Raw genomic sequence first — 12,514 nt, 5'->3', positions numbered from 1 at the left:
TCGAAACTGCCAAAAATGCCTCAGACTCACAAAGTCAGAGAGTAGGAATTCAAGCTTCATCATGCATTGAAGGAAAATAAAATTTAAAACTCTTCATTTTTATTTCTCATTTCAAAGTCTTTTATAAATCAGAAAAGTTAGTTTCCCAAGGTGCAAGTTTGCTAAGAACAAAACTCAGGCTCAACATTAGCCTCTGCTCTTTCATTAGCAGCTCTCTGAGATTAAGTTTCTTTACAGAGACTGGAGAACATAAATCTTAAAATAACATAGCCTTTCCTGCTTCGTCTTAATGGAAAATGCAAATAAAAACCACTAAAATATTATTTATCTATCTCTAATATAAAACGATTCGCGACTCATGTCTTGAAGTAATACCCACTCTGATTCCTCAAAGTTTATTCCACATTATTTATTGTAAAAGTTCTTTCAAAAAGTACACATGTAGCTTTGTGTCCTAAAAGGGAAGCTGGTGGCGCACCCTCCAAGGCTCCCAAAGTGCAAAACTCATGGATCCTGGATAAATTGCATGGCAGGGAAATGGAGAGAATACTATGATCGCTATTCTTAGGAGCTCTGTATTAGGTTGGGCTCAGATAGGCACAGATCTTCATTGCTGATAAATTACTTACTTATTTCATTTCTTTTCCAAAGAACAACTTTCTGCAGACATATTCAAAGCAATGTCTTCATGCAAAACCCTGGGCTGTTTCACACATTATAAGCAGTTCTATCACAGCTGAGCAGACACAACTGAGACATGTGGCAGCAGCCACTTGGATTCACCTCATCATGATTTGTCAAGTACTGGGACAGTTGGCAAAGATTTTACCCAATGAATAGCCTTGAAAAGCATCTCAACAGATCAAAAAGATGCAGTCACAGCTCTGCTGGTTTGTAAAAGAGAATCTATGCCATCTTCCTTGGGTTAGCCCAGGGATATCTAGAACTGAAAATACACATTTGGTACATTGGTTTGGTTTGGTACGTCAACCTCCAAGGTTGAGGTTCAAGACTTGCAGCTTCTCCCCACAGAACACAGAATATCCCTGACCAGTGGGATGTACAGCAAGAGGAGCCTCTGGGAAAGAAAATCAATCCTTCCTGTTAACGAAGCCTCTGCAAAAATCAGGAGAGAAGTCTCAGGATGGACTTCCAGTGTCTTTAACATGCCATGGCCAGCAGTCTGCTAGAGCTATATACCAATGTACATGGACTCCTATTTTACGGTATTCCTGTTTGGTATTTGAACACCCAAAGTGGAAGACTTGGAAGGAAGGATGCAGTGGAAGGGTGTATTGATACAGCCCACTCTCTGACTGCTGCTAGGTGACCTGTGACACCAAGCTGGCACTGGTGCAGTTCAGAGGAATGAAGCTTTCTAATACCAAAGCACCCAGTCTGCACTTCCCACTGTTTCTTGTGAGCTCTGACCCACCCATCACCAATGCTGGTGACCTATGATGATGTGGTGATGAACAATAATCCCTCCTCTCTTCGAACATGAGCTTCTGATGAAAACCAGCCTTTACTCCTGTGGCAGTGGTATCCTCTGCTGTCACAGAGCTTTGACTAGATCTGCATGGCAACGCCAGGTTACCCAGCAGCATTATGGGCAGCCTAAATCTGGGTGTTTTGTCTGGCTGGGGAAGCAGCCCTACAGCAACAGCAGAGACAAGGTCCGAGCTTGGATCCCTCAAACCAAGGCTGACTGCTAAGAGCAAAGCAAGGAAATTTGCACTGTAGCTTAAGGAACCTGCTACCATATTTTGTGTCGGCCATCTGCTACCATTCAGGAGCACAAACATCTTGCTGAAGTGGCAAAGCTTCCTGAAACACAGTGATTTCCTTCCATACAAAGGGGCTCCAAATGGTTCAAAAGCTCCTACAGACATTTTGAAGCTTCACTATTTGCCTTCTCGGTTTTCATAGGGACTACTTGCAAGCATAACAAAAGTTTGGGGGTTTTAAAAATATTTTTATACAGCACAAGCAGAGAAAAACTATATTTGCAGAAGGTCCAACTGCTGCAAAAGACAAATGGTTCGTTCCATACTGCCAAAAATCTTGCAAACTCTATGTCTAATTTTATGAGGCTCTTATGTCTGGATTCATAGAGTCTGTTTCTGCCACCATTACTACACTTATTAGCAGATTGTTCTGTAACAGTCCTAAGTAAAATCCAGTCCTAAGAAAATCTTCTTTGGGAGCTTCTCTCCCAAAGAAAAGCAACAGGTAGAATGGTAGGCATGAGCTAAAAATAATTCTCCCTGTCTTCAAACACACCACCCTCCTTCAGAAACATCCATACTAACTCATCAGATACTCTGATGCATATGCCCACCAGACCCTGAGATCCATCATTTATCTGAGCTTTCACTTCAGCTCTCTCCACTGGACTGAATCCTTCCTCTTTTCCTGCTGGTGTTAGAGAAGAAAAAAAAAAATCTTGTTTTTTCTTGTATGTCCTTCTCCCTTCCCTCTGTTGACACCCACATGGATGGTTCCTTCCCTCCACACCCAGAGGGAGTGTGGACACCATCCTCTCCCACTGTGCAGCTGTGCAGGTGCAGCTGTGCCCACACCACGCTGCCTGTGACTACCCTGTGCTAGCATAACATGGCACAGCTGGCTTGTCACCACCACAAGGAAAGACTTAAGTCAGTTCAAAGACATTTCTCTTTTAATTTCACTTAAGTAGTGGTCTGAAATCTGTTTCCATCCCTCCAAGGTTTTTCACACTCATTCCCATTCCCACGTCACATTAGCTGCAGGTTTCCAGCCCGATCTGCACGCTGTGATACCAAGCACAACCAGAATCCCACAATGTCTCATACCACTCATCATCCCTCCCTGAGGGCAATTTAAACAGCTGGTTTTGCAGAGGAAAGAAAGTGTGCTTGCAGAGGTGTCTAGCCCTCAGCAATCAGCACTTCCAAGGAGCATGGCACATCCTGCACTGGGGGCTGACTGCTGGGAGGGCAGATGAGGAGCACATATGGTCTGAGACATCTTGTAGCAATAAATTTGTGCTCAGCAATTGAAACCCAGCAGCCCTGACCTGATGGGAAGGGCTTTCATGGAAACATGTACAGTGCCCACTGAGCATTCAGTCCTCTGAACTCCCATTTAAACATGTAATCAGACTCTTGGAGGACCGGCTTGACTTACATTAGCCATTAAGAGTGAAGAAAAGGAACTCAGTGCCCTGGCAGAGCAATCACCACATTACAAACAAAATAATACATCACTGTACACATCTAACATGAAAAGTTGGTTTGCTAATATTGTTTTTTAAGGTTTAGACTTTCTAGGTTTTCAATACTGTTGCTGTGCTATCACAGTAGAGCTTTTCCGGTTAATTTCCTTTTCTTTGGGCTTTGTTTCTTTGTAAAGACAGCAATTTTTCAAACATTCAGCTTTGGGAAACTGGGCAATTCAAAAGACATCAGTCATTACTTCTTTTTGGAAAATTTCAAGTAGAAGAGAGCGAGGTCTTAGCTTGGGCAGTTCTTCAGCACTGCAGCATGGAAAAAACATTCAACTCGTTTTTAAAACAGGGCCAGTGGAGCTTGGGAAAGGTGAGATGTCACTTTCAACATTTGTCTTAGACTTTTGAATGAAACCAGGCCTTGTGATCCCCAACCCATCTCCCCAGTAACACAACCTCAGACACTTATCAAATATATATATTAAAAATACATGCAACCTGAAATCAGCCTGAAGTCGCAGACCAGCAAAGCCAAATGGAGCATTTCCATCACTGCCATTTGGTTTTAAACTGTTTATATCACCTCTGCTTTGGGAGACCAGAAACATCAAACCAATGGCACAGCTGGGACAGAGGCTGACAGGAAGCTCAAGTGATGCAGACAGCAAGGCTGCAAGCACATAACCCAGAGCACCCACTCCTGCAAAGTGCAGCGAGCCCTCTGCCAAAACACCGGATCACTGTTGGCTTCACGCTGCTGCAGCCTCTTGGCACGTGAGCTGAGGGCCATCTGCAATGCATCCCATGCTAAAGACCACACCATTATGTCACTGAACTCAGCATGGCTTCAAAAGGTGATGAAAGGGAAAGATAGAGACTGTGTGAAAGTGCAGCTCAGTTACTCATGCAGGGGCAGATTCTGATGCCATTGGGTACTTCCATGGGGTTGCCACATGAAGCAAGACACTACCCAGCAGGAGTTACAGCAGCTAAATCCAGCCCTCCATCTATCTGCCTAGAGCCTGTGTCCTGCAGTGCTCAGACCTGCCCCAAGACCTCAGCAACAAAGGCAAAATTAAATGCTATCTTCCTGAGGCTGAAAACATGAAGCCTGGCTACTTCTCAGGCTGCAGCATGGGTGCTAGGGTTGGGAATGGGGTGCTGCTCCCACACTCCCCTCCCTGAGCAGCAGGAGCATCCAGGGGCTCTGAGAGGGCTGGCCAGGCAGGTGGCAAGGCTTGAGCTGCTCTCTGGGTACCACAAGTTTTCAGCCACAGCAGCACATTTTGCCAGTTGCATTTGCTGCTTTCCATTGCAGGAATTTTAAGGCACACTCAGTAGTTTTTCCCCATACCAGCTAAATCCTTCTGTACACCCTTCCAAGGACACCACTCTGAAAGAAAGGATTAAGCACTTCATAACAGAATACCAAAACAAATTATGTTGACTATTCAGTTTCTCTTATTTCTGTCTTTTTTTAGAGACAAGGAAACACTAATATTCCAGCTCCAGAAGTCCTGCACTTTTTCCCCCAAAAAAAAGTTTCAGTCAAAATATAGGAGTCAGCTCTACAGTAAACATGACAAATAACCATTTGAAAAGTGGTCTCTTATTTTACGGCAAATGTATATATTAAGAACAACCAACTCCTCCAGTGGAAAAATAATCAGTTTAGTGCAGGAAGAATACAACAGTCAGAGAGATTTGCTGGAACCAGGACCATGATGCCCAAGAGGACTTAATAGCTATGTAATAGTGGAATAGCTGCATTGGAACTGTGAAATATGAACACACTCCGCAGTCCTCGAAGAGTAATTTACTCTGTTTAATGAAGAGCTGGTTTGATGACTGAGTTACTCACTGAAGAGGAGTGATTTAAAATGCACACTTCTCCAGACCACTTTTCAATGTGTACATAGCTAAATTTGGATGTACATTTCATGTGTGCTTCCAGGATGAGGAGAAGCTTGGACTGCCTTCCTTACCACTGGATTTCAGTATTACATTTGATGTAATTAACAATTTCTCTTTGTTTAGGAAAAGCTCTCTGTTTAGAGCACACAATTTCTACATGTCTTGGGTCTTACACTTTTCCATGCTTCTACACTCCTTAACACTATTTGCTTTAAACACAGACCTGCCAAATGCAAGCACCTATACCAAAATGGAGACACATGCAGGCTGCTCAGAAGAGTGAAGAATGCTCAGCTCTCACCACAGCACAGAGATGTGACACAGCCAGGGAACACAACCCATGGCACATGGGAAAAGCTGCTGTGTCTCACTGTACAGATGTCATTTATGAAGAGCTAACAGTGGGCCAGAGGTTACAAGTTCAGTGAGAGTGAGGTACAGTGACTGCTGCTAGAGAAAGGTACAATTTAACCCAGAGAGATTTTAACCATCCTGAAAGTCCTGTGAACAGTACAAAATATGCAGAAGTTTAAACGCAGATTTGCAGAAACTCTGAGTAGGAGAAAAGACCTTAAATGACATCCCAGACAGCAGTTCCAGGGAACTGGGGAAGAGAATTTGCCGCTTCCAGAGCTACATGACCCAGCAGCCACATGCCTTAGGAGAGGAGGACACGTGACAAGAGGTCTGGAGAGAGGTGGGTACCAGGTCCCATCCAGCAGAGAGAAGGCAGAGGGAACTCAGCAGCCTGCACAGGTCTTGCTGGGGACCAGAAGCACATGAGCTGTCAGCACAACTTCTCATCTCCCCAGGCAAATCGAGACCATGCAATGAAGGGGACGCTGTGTAAACACTGTTTGATGTCGATCTTGTTAACTCTGCTGCCAGTACAGCAGTTAAGCACTCAAACATGTGGTACACTGTGGAAAAGTTATTTTTCATTACAGGTTTGTCTAAAGTTTAAAGAGGAACCAAGGAAAGCAGACACTTTCCAGGTGCTTGTACATCCCCCAAAGGAAATGAACCCAACTATAGAGGTGCTGCAGGCAAAAGCTCAAGTGAGAATAAATGTGAGAGCTGGGATCAGAGTGTCCATAGTCAATCTAGCCAGGTACAAGGGCAGTGCAAAATCCTGCTGGATTTTGCCTGGATAAATGCCCCTTTGGTAAGTGGCAAGCAGTGTAGATGCAGGACTAAAGCACACCACCCCTCTAAATCCCTAGGCATCCAGGGTGTGGAGGAAAGTTAAGAAACGTGTGTCCCGAGACCCAGAGAACAGATAGCAAAGCAGAAGATCTCAGCAGTTCTTGGTTTTCTTTAAATCTTGTGCAATTTAAGCCACTGTCTTGATCTTGGCGGTGCTTATTTTGGCACTTCAGTTTGTGAAATTCAACACAGACTGTAGGTTTTGCAGCCAACAATGCAGCAGAATAAGCAGCAGCATAGCAAGCACATATAAGAAAATGCAAACATTATTTCAAAGGCTTTCTATTGGGTCCTGCACAGCAAAGGATCTTTCAGACAACCTCACATTTCTTCAAGGCAACCATCACTTCTCTATTGATCTAAAAATGCAAGCTATAACACCCCTCAGGGGTTTACGATACTAGTGCAAACATAGCTAAAATGGAAGTTCTCAACACATGTGGAAGCAAAATGTTTGGGCTTCTCATGAGACAGAGGGAAAGGATCTCCCCAGCTTCAGTTTCTGCTGCTCTCCTCTAGATTTCACTGCCTCACAACCCAGCAGTTCATCCCTCCCTCTCTCCCTCTGAGGGGTGGGCAGGGGCACTGGCTGCAGAGGTGAAGCCATCTTTTTCACCTTGGGGAATAATGAAAACACTCACAGTTCCAAGTGAATTAAATTTCATGTGCATTCAAAGGAATAAAAACAATCCTGCAGCGCAGTATACCAGTGAAAGTGTTGCTGCTTTAGGGAGCTGTAAAAGAGAAATGACACGTGGCAATTTCAGGGGTAGAAAAGACACCAGGGAGTGCTGGCACCTGCCTGAAGGATCAGTACAGAGTCTGCAAGGCTGGCAGAACCCTCTCAAGGCTGCACAAAAGTGTGGTACATCTGCAGCTTGTGGGAGGAAATAGCAGCATGGAGCATCCCAACAGGAAGGCACATCAATATCCACACCATTTCCTCTGGAGAAGTGACCGCCACAGCGCATTAGCAGTCTGTGGGAGACGTGCCTATCACCCATGCTCCCTCCTCTTTCCCAGCAGACAGCACAACAAAAGGTAAATGTTCCCATGATACATGCATGCATGTAGCTATGGTTCACTTGGGCAGGCAAAGGGGGGAATAAAGGAATACTAATTTATGAAGACAGGTAACTCAAGTTAAACAAGATAAGCAGATCCTGACACTTCAAAACTAAAGGGGGGAAGAAAATGTTGATTTGGCTGCATTTTCTTTCATATTTGAGATCATACCCAGGCTACTAAACACAGGTTCACTCTAGAGGTCTTTGGTTAGGACTGGATTCCAGTCCTGATTATACTTCAGCTGCAACAGCATAAATTTAAGAGACCTAATGCCTGGTGCCAGCACATCCCAATGCCAACTTAGCCACATTCCTGAGCACCTCCTCAGTGACAGACAAAGATGCATTACATTACATAACTCCCAGCTAGAGAAACCATGGGTCCTAGACATGCACCAGAAACTGAGCCTGGTGAAAATACTGCTATGCTTCCTTCATGTGAAGACAACAGCCCAATTGCAGACAGCTGCATACAATTTGAAGCGGATATAAAGTCCAATCTAAGTTATCTTGAGAACTTAGAAGTCACATTTCAGTGTCCTACAGAGGAAATACGATGACTGAATGTGTCTGAGCTACATTTTTGGGCAACTGAATGCTCACTCAATATTGTAGATCATAGACACAAGATCCTATTCCCCCTGCTGGCATGTCTTTGTCTCGCTGCAACATCTACTCAGCCCCGCCTCTAATTTCTTTCTGTGTAGATCAGCTTCTGAAAGCACCTTCTAAACCACACGTCCAGCCAAAATCAGTCCACGTGCTGTCTGAAGAGCTGGAATCACAGACTTGGACGGCACAGGAGCTTTCATATATCTGACACACCCAGAGGCTGGTACAGAGCTATACAGTTAAGACCATTACAGCACTGTCCTAAATAACTGAGAAGATACATTCCTTAGAGCTAAATGAAGTGGAAAATTCCCTTGGAGACCCTTCTGCTTTCTCTGTTTATGTCAGACAGTCTAGACAAGGAAGGAAAATGAGAGTTAGTGCTGCTGTCAGAAAAGCTCTTCCTCTGAGCATAGCCTCTTCTTAAAGTTTCCCCCAAATTTCTCCCACTGGCTGCAGGTGGAGCTTGAATACTGTTTGTCTAAGACAATAAGGTGAGTAGGTGACTGTTTTCTGTAGTCAGTATCCATTCTTCCATGCATGGGATCTGGCAGCAAGCAACAAATCTCTCCTGGCTATACACGAATGGGATCTGCCCCCTAAGTTGGCTCCAGCACAACAACCCTACTCTTACACTTTCTTGGCCCAAGGACAGCCACAACAATCCTGGGCACAGGCCCCACACTGACTTTCTATTTTGATAAAGAGAACACAGTCAATGACAGCACAAGCCCAATGCCAGACCCTTACTGAGGAAAAAATCTTTCCTTTCTTTCCGCAGACAAAAATTGAAGGACTCTTTCACTTCATTGGAGCCTGTCTGCTGAGCCAAGACAGCCTCCCTGTCTCACAGACACGGTACTTGGACAAAGGCTCCAAAGTGCAGAGTGAGTTTGGGACAGGTTCCCTAGACAGAGCACATGCAGTAAAGGTGGTCAGCAGGACCATTTCTAACACAGCTGGAGTGTGAGAAAGCAGGACCAAGGGCAGCAAAATTGCTCAGTAATGGCTTTTATGCCCTGAGAAAGAACTCCTGCTGAGACTGCACTTGCTCAGGACACAGCCTGTGTTTAGTAGCTTATAAACTACTCTCTAGACTAGAGAAGGAAAGTGGTGTCCACTCAATCTGGCCAGCACACCAACAAGGACAGGGAGCACACATGCAGCCCACATCCAGTTCTGTCCAGCCACTCCGGGGTTAACAGTGCATTATTTGCACTCCAGCAGGTTTTGGTGTGCTCCAGAGTTCCATAGCTGGGAAGCACGCAGAGAGCTCTGTGCAACACTGTGCCAACACATTTGGGTTTGTTCAGAAACTGGCCTAATTTTTACAGCACATTGGTGTGGGACTGCAAACAAGGAAATATATACATGGATATTACATGCAAAATTTTTAGTGAAGTATCAGAATCTCCAAGACTCACTTTAGACATTACACAGTCGGGGAAGCAAGAGCGTGCATGCACTCAACAGCTAACACTTTTCCTCAGAGGCTATGACAATTCTCACATTTCCCTCACTAGCAGAACACAAACTCCCCTGCTCCCTTCCCTCCTCTCACTTGCCAGCAGGTAGCCGCAGAGATCCAGTTCCCCGTTCATTTACCACTGCCACAAGGGAGCACTATGATAAAACCGCTTCCAGAAGTGTGATCCCAAGCTTAACCTGGATGCGAACAGCAAGTTTTAGAGAGACTACAGTTCCAGGTTAGGCAGATCATTCCTTGAAGGATTACTTAGCTGCACACTAAAGTTCACCAGGAGCCACGGGTGACATGAAGTCCCGAGCTCTGCCGCACAGCCTAGAGCTGCTGGGGAGGATGCTATCGTCCTCGGCTGGCTCCTCTGCGACTACAGCACGGGGCTGGAGATGGGACAGCCACCATGCGGGCAAGTGTCCCTGTGCCGCTCTGGCTACTGTAACCCCAGCAGATACAATCTGGCGCTGAAATGCCTCCGCATGTGTATCTATACCCTGTCTTTAGCCGCAATCTGCTGCAGACCTTGCGGCCACAAGCTGAGGAGATTCGGTTCGGCATTGTCTGCGGTGCAAAAAGTGCCGCGGGGGCTGCTGTGACCGCACACTGCTTCCACAAGGAAAAGGACAGGGCAGATCTGCCACTGCCTCCCACAACGCCACCTCCAGAGCAGCTTAAACTTGATCCGGAGGGCCCGGGGAACTCTGACAGCAGCGCCAGCCTCGCCCGGCCTGATACAGAGTTCGATCCACAGGACTCCGGGGGCGGGAACGAAGAAAAGAGGGATCTCTCCTGGCTTCCCGTGGAGCTGCTGGGTTGCCCGCTGTCAGTGCCGCTAACCCCGCGAGCGGGGCTCCTCAGCAGAGACGAGACGGGACGACGGAACCAGCGCGCGGTTCCAGGGGGGAAAAGGCATCCACGGGCTGAAGGCAAGCGGGAGGCTGTCACCCTGCGGCGCTCTCCGCTAGCGTCTGGCCAGGAGCGTCCTTGCAGGCTGCAGCCCCGCGCTGCGGAGCGGCAGAGTGCAGCAGAGCAAACCCACGGAGGGTCCCGGCCGCTCTCCGAGAGCCGGGTGACCCTCGGTGCCGAAGCTTGCCCGGCTTTGCAGCTCCCCTCCCCGCTCGGGTCTCCCTCCGTCCCGCGGTGGGCACCGGCCGAGGGGTCTCCACACATCGGGGGCGGCGGCAGGTGCCTGCTCCCGGGCAGGGAAGCGCCGGCTCGGCCGGGGTGTCCCTGCGATGCCGCCGCGGCGCCTGTCCCCGGGCCGGGCGGGGGCAGAGAGCGGCGCCGCTGGGCATCCCCAAGCACCGAGTGGCCCCTGAGCCCCCCGCCCCGCGGGCCCCAGGCAGCCGGGCAGCGACACGCGTGGCACGGCAGCCGCTCACCCCCGCGCGGGGCAGCTCCCGCGTACCTGGCAGGGCGGCGGGCAGCAGGGCGGCCAGCAGCAGCAGGGCGGCCCAGGGGGCGGCGGGCCCCGCCATGGGGCCGGGGGCGCGGGGCGCGGGCGGCGGGGGGGGGGGGGCGCGGGGCCGGCGCCCGCCCGGCGACCGTCTCGGCGGGGCTGCCCCGCTGCTGCCTGCGCGCCCCGCCGTCTCCTCCTCCCGGGCTGCCGGGACACTGCAGCGGGGCGGCCCCGCGGAGGCGGGAACGGGCCCTCCGCCCCCGCGGCCCCGGCCCGCCCGGCGCCCCGGCCCGCCCGCCCCGGCGGCCGCTGCCCGCAGCATCCCCGGCCTTGGCGGGCGCGCACCTGGCTCCTCCGGGAAACATCTCCCCAAGGAGCGTACGGGCTCTGAGCCTGCCTCTCGGTACCTAGGGGAATTTCAGCTGCCCCATTCGTGTTACACGCACCCTCGTGTTGCCTTCTGTCCTCTCCCCTTGTGGCACTGTGTCCTCCCAGCTGGGGTGGGTATTCAGTCCTGCGTGGGCACAGGGTTCACTATACAGAACTTTCTATACTGGCTTGTCTTTCCTTCTCCACGTCATCTTTTGCTCTTTCTGAACTTCCACCACGTATCTGGCCGGGATTTTTCCTTCAGTAGCCTTGCACTGGAGAGATGCACTGTTAGATATACAAGGCACTTCGCAGTCCGACTTGGCTGGCTCTTCCCACAACCCTCCAACCCATATCCCCCATCTACCTTTTGCTGCATTGCTGAAGGATATTTCTCTAACAATTAATAATTGATCCTCTGCTGTGGAAACTAAGCAAAAAGAAAAACAAAACTAAACTAAATGGGGCATAAAAGTTCTTGCCTACTGTGAAGGGAGAGGAAAGATACTGGGAAAAATAAACACCATATTTTTTGTGAAAAACAGAGAAACACACAAAACAAACAAAAGCACAAATCAAAGGAAGGCAAATAACAGGGGCAGGCTTTGCACAGGAATCTTGGCTCCACACCTGCTTTTGGCATGCTGCCATGCATCTCCATGGCTGAGCACATGGAGGACTGGCACAGAGTGGCTCCAAAGTCTCAGGCTACATCTCTGCTGCTGGGTGTACCTGCTTCTGGGTCTCTGGTCCTACTCACCACTCTGGTCCTCCTGGCCAAGCTGCTCAGGGTCCCACAACCCACAGGATCAGACTGGCCATGTGTTCACTGGTATCAGTGATTACGTGGTATCCTTCATGTGTTACATATGTGCATTTTCATGGTTTGCAGAATCCAAAATGAGGTTAACAGGGTTAACTGATGAGCTGAATGTGTGTTCAGGACATAGGAAGCCAAACCTGGCAGCTGCTCACCCATACTGGGTATGGGGCAGCCTCCTGCAGAACTACACCTGGGCTTTGTTCCATTGCAAGGTGAACACTGCACTTTGTAAGTAAGAAAGCCTGGGAGCAAGCTGAGACTGGAGCAGCCATGCACAAGGTAGGGACTGTAGTCCAGAACTGAAGCAGGAACCCTGGGACAAGCAAAGGGAGTTGTGGGCATCTCTAGAACTCCTGGAACATCTCCTCCTAGAACTTGACTGCTACAGCCTGGGAGAGGCTTTTAAAAACAAAGCAGCATACCAAACAGAAGGAGT

The 12,514-nt window shown here is 48.5% G+C and overlaps 1 protein-coding gene across 1 annotated transcript in view; it reads right to left on the bottom strand.

Annotated features, from left to right (window-relative positions):
* The window catches only part of FNDC1 (fibronectin type III domain containing 1), a 60,799-nt gene extending 49,833 nt beyond the window's left edge, over window positions 1-10,966 (bottom strand). Inside the window, exon 1 of the mRNA XM_005518639.3 lies at window positions 10,896-10,966. Within this exon, the coding sequence (XP_005518696.2) occupies window positions 10,896-10,965 (70 nt within the window). The 5' untranslated portion in view covers window position 10,966. The remainder of the gene's footprint in view (window positions 1-10,895) is intronic.
* Window positions 10,967-12,514: the final 1,548 nt, after the last annotated feature.

Source organism: Pseudopodoces humilis, chromosome 3 (assembly GCF_049639895.1).
Source record: "Pseudopodoces humilis isolate 2021_Gansu_Grassland_sample_001 chromosome 3, ASM4963989v1, whole genome shotgun sequence".
NCBI classification, from domain to species: Eukaryota; Metazoa; Chordata; class Aves; order Passeriformes; family Paridae; genus Pseudopodoces; species Pseudopodoces humilis.
Note: the sequence above shows the minus strand (reverse complement) of the source record. Positions and strands in the feature narration are given on the sequence as shown.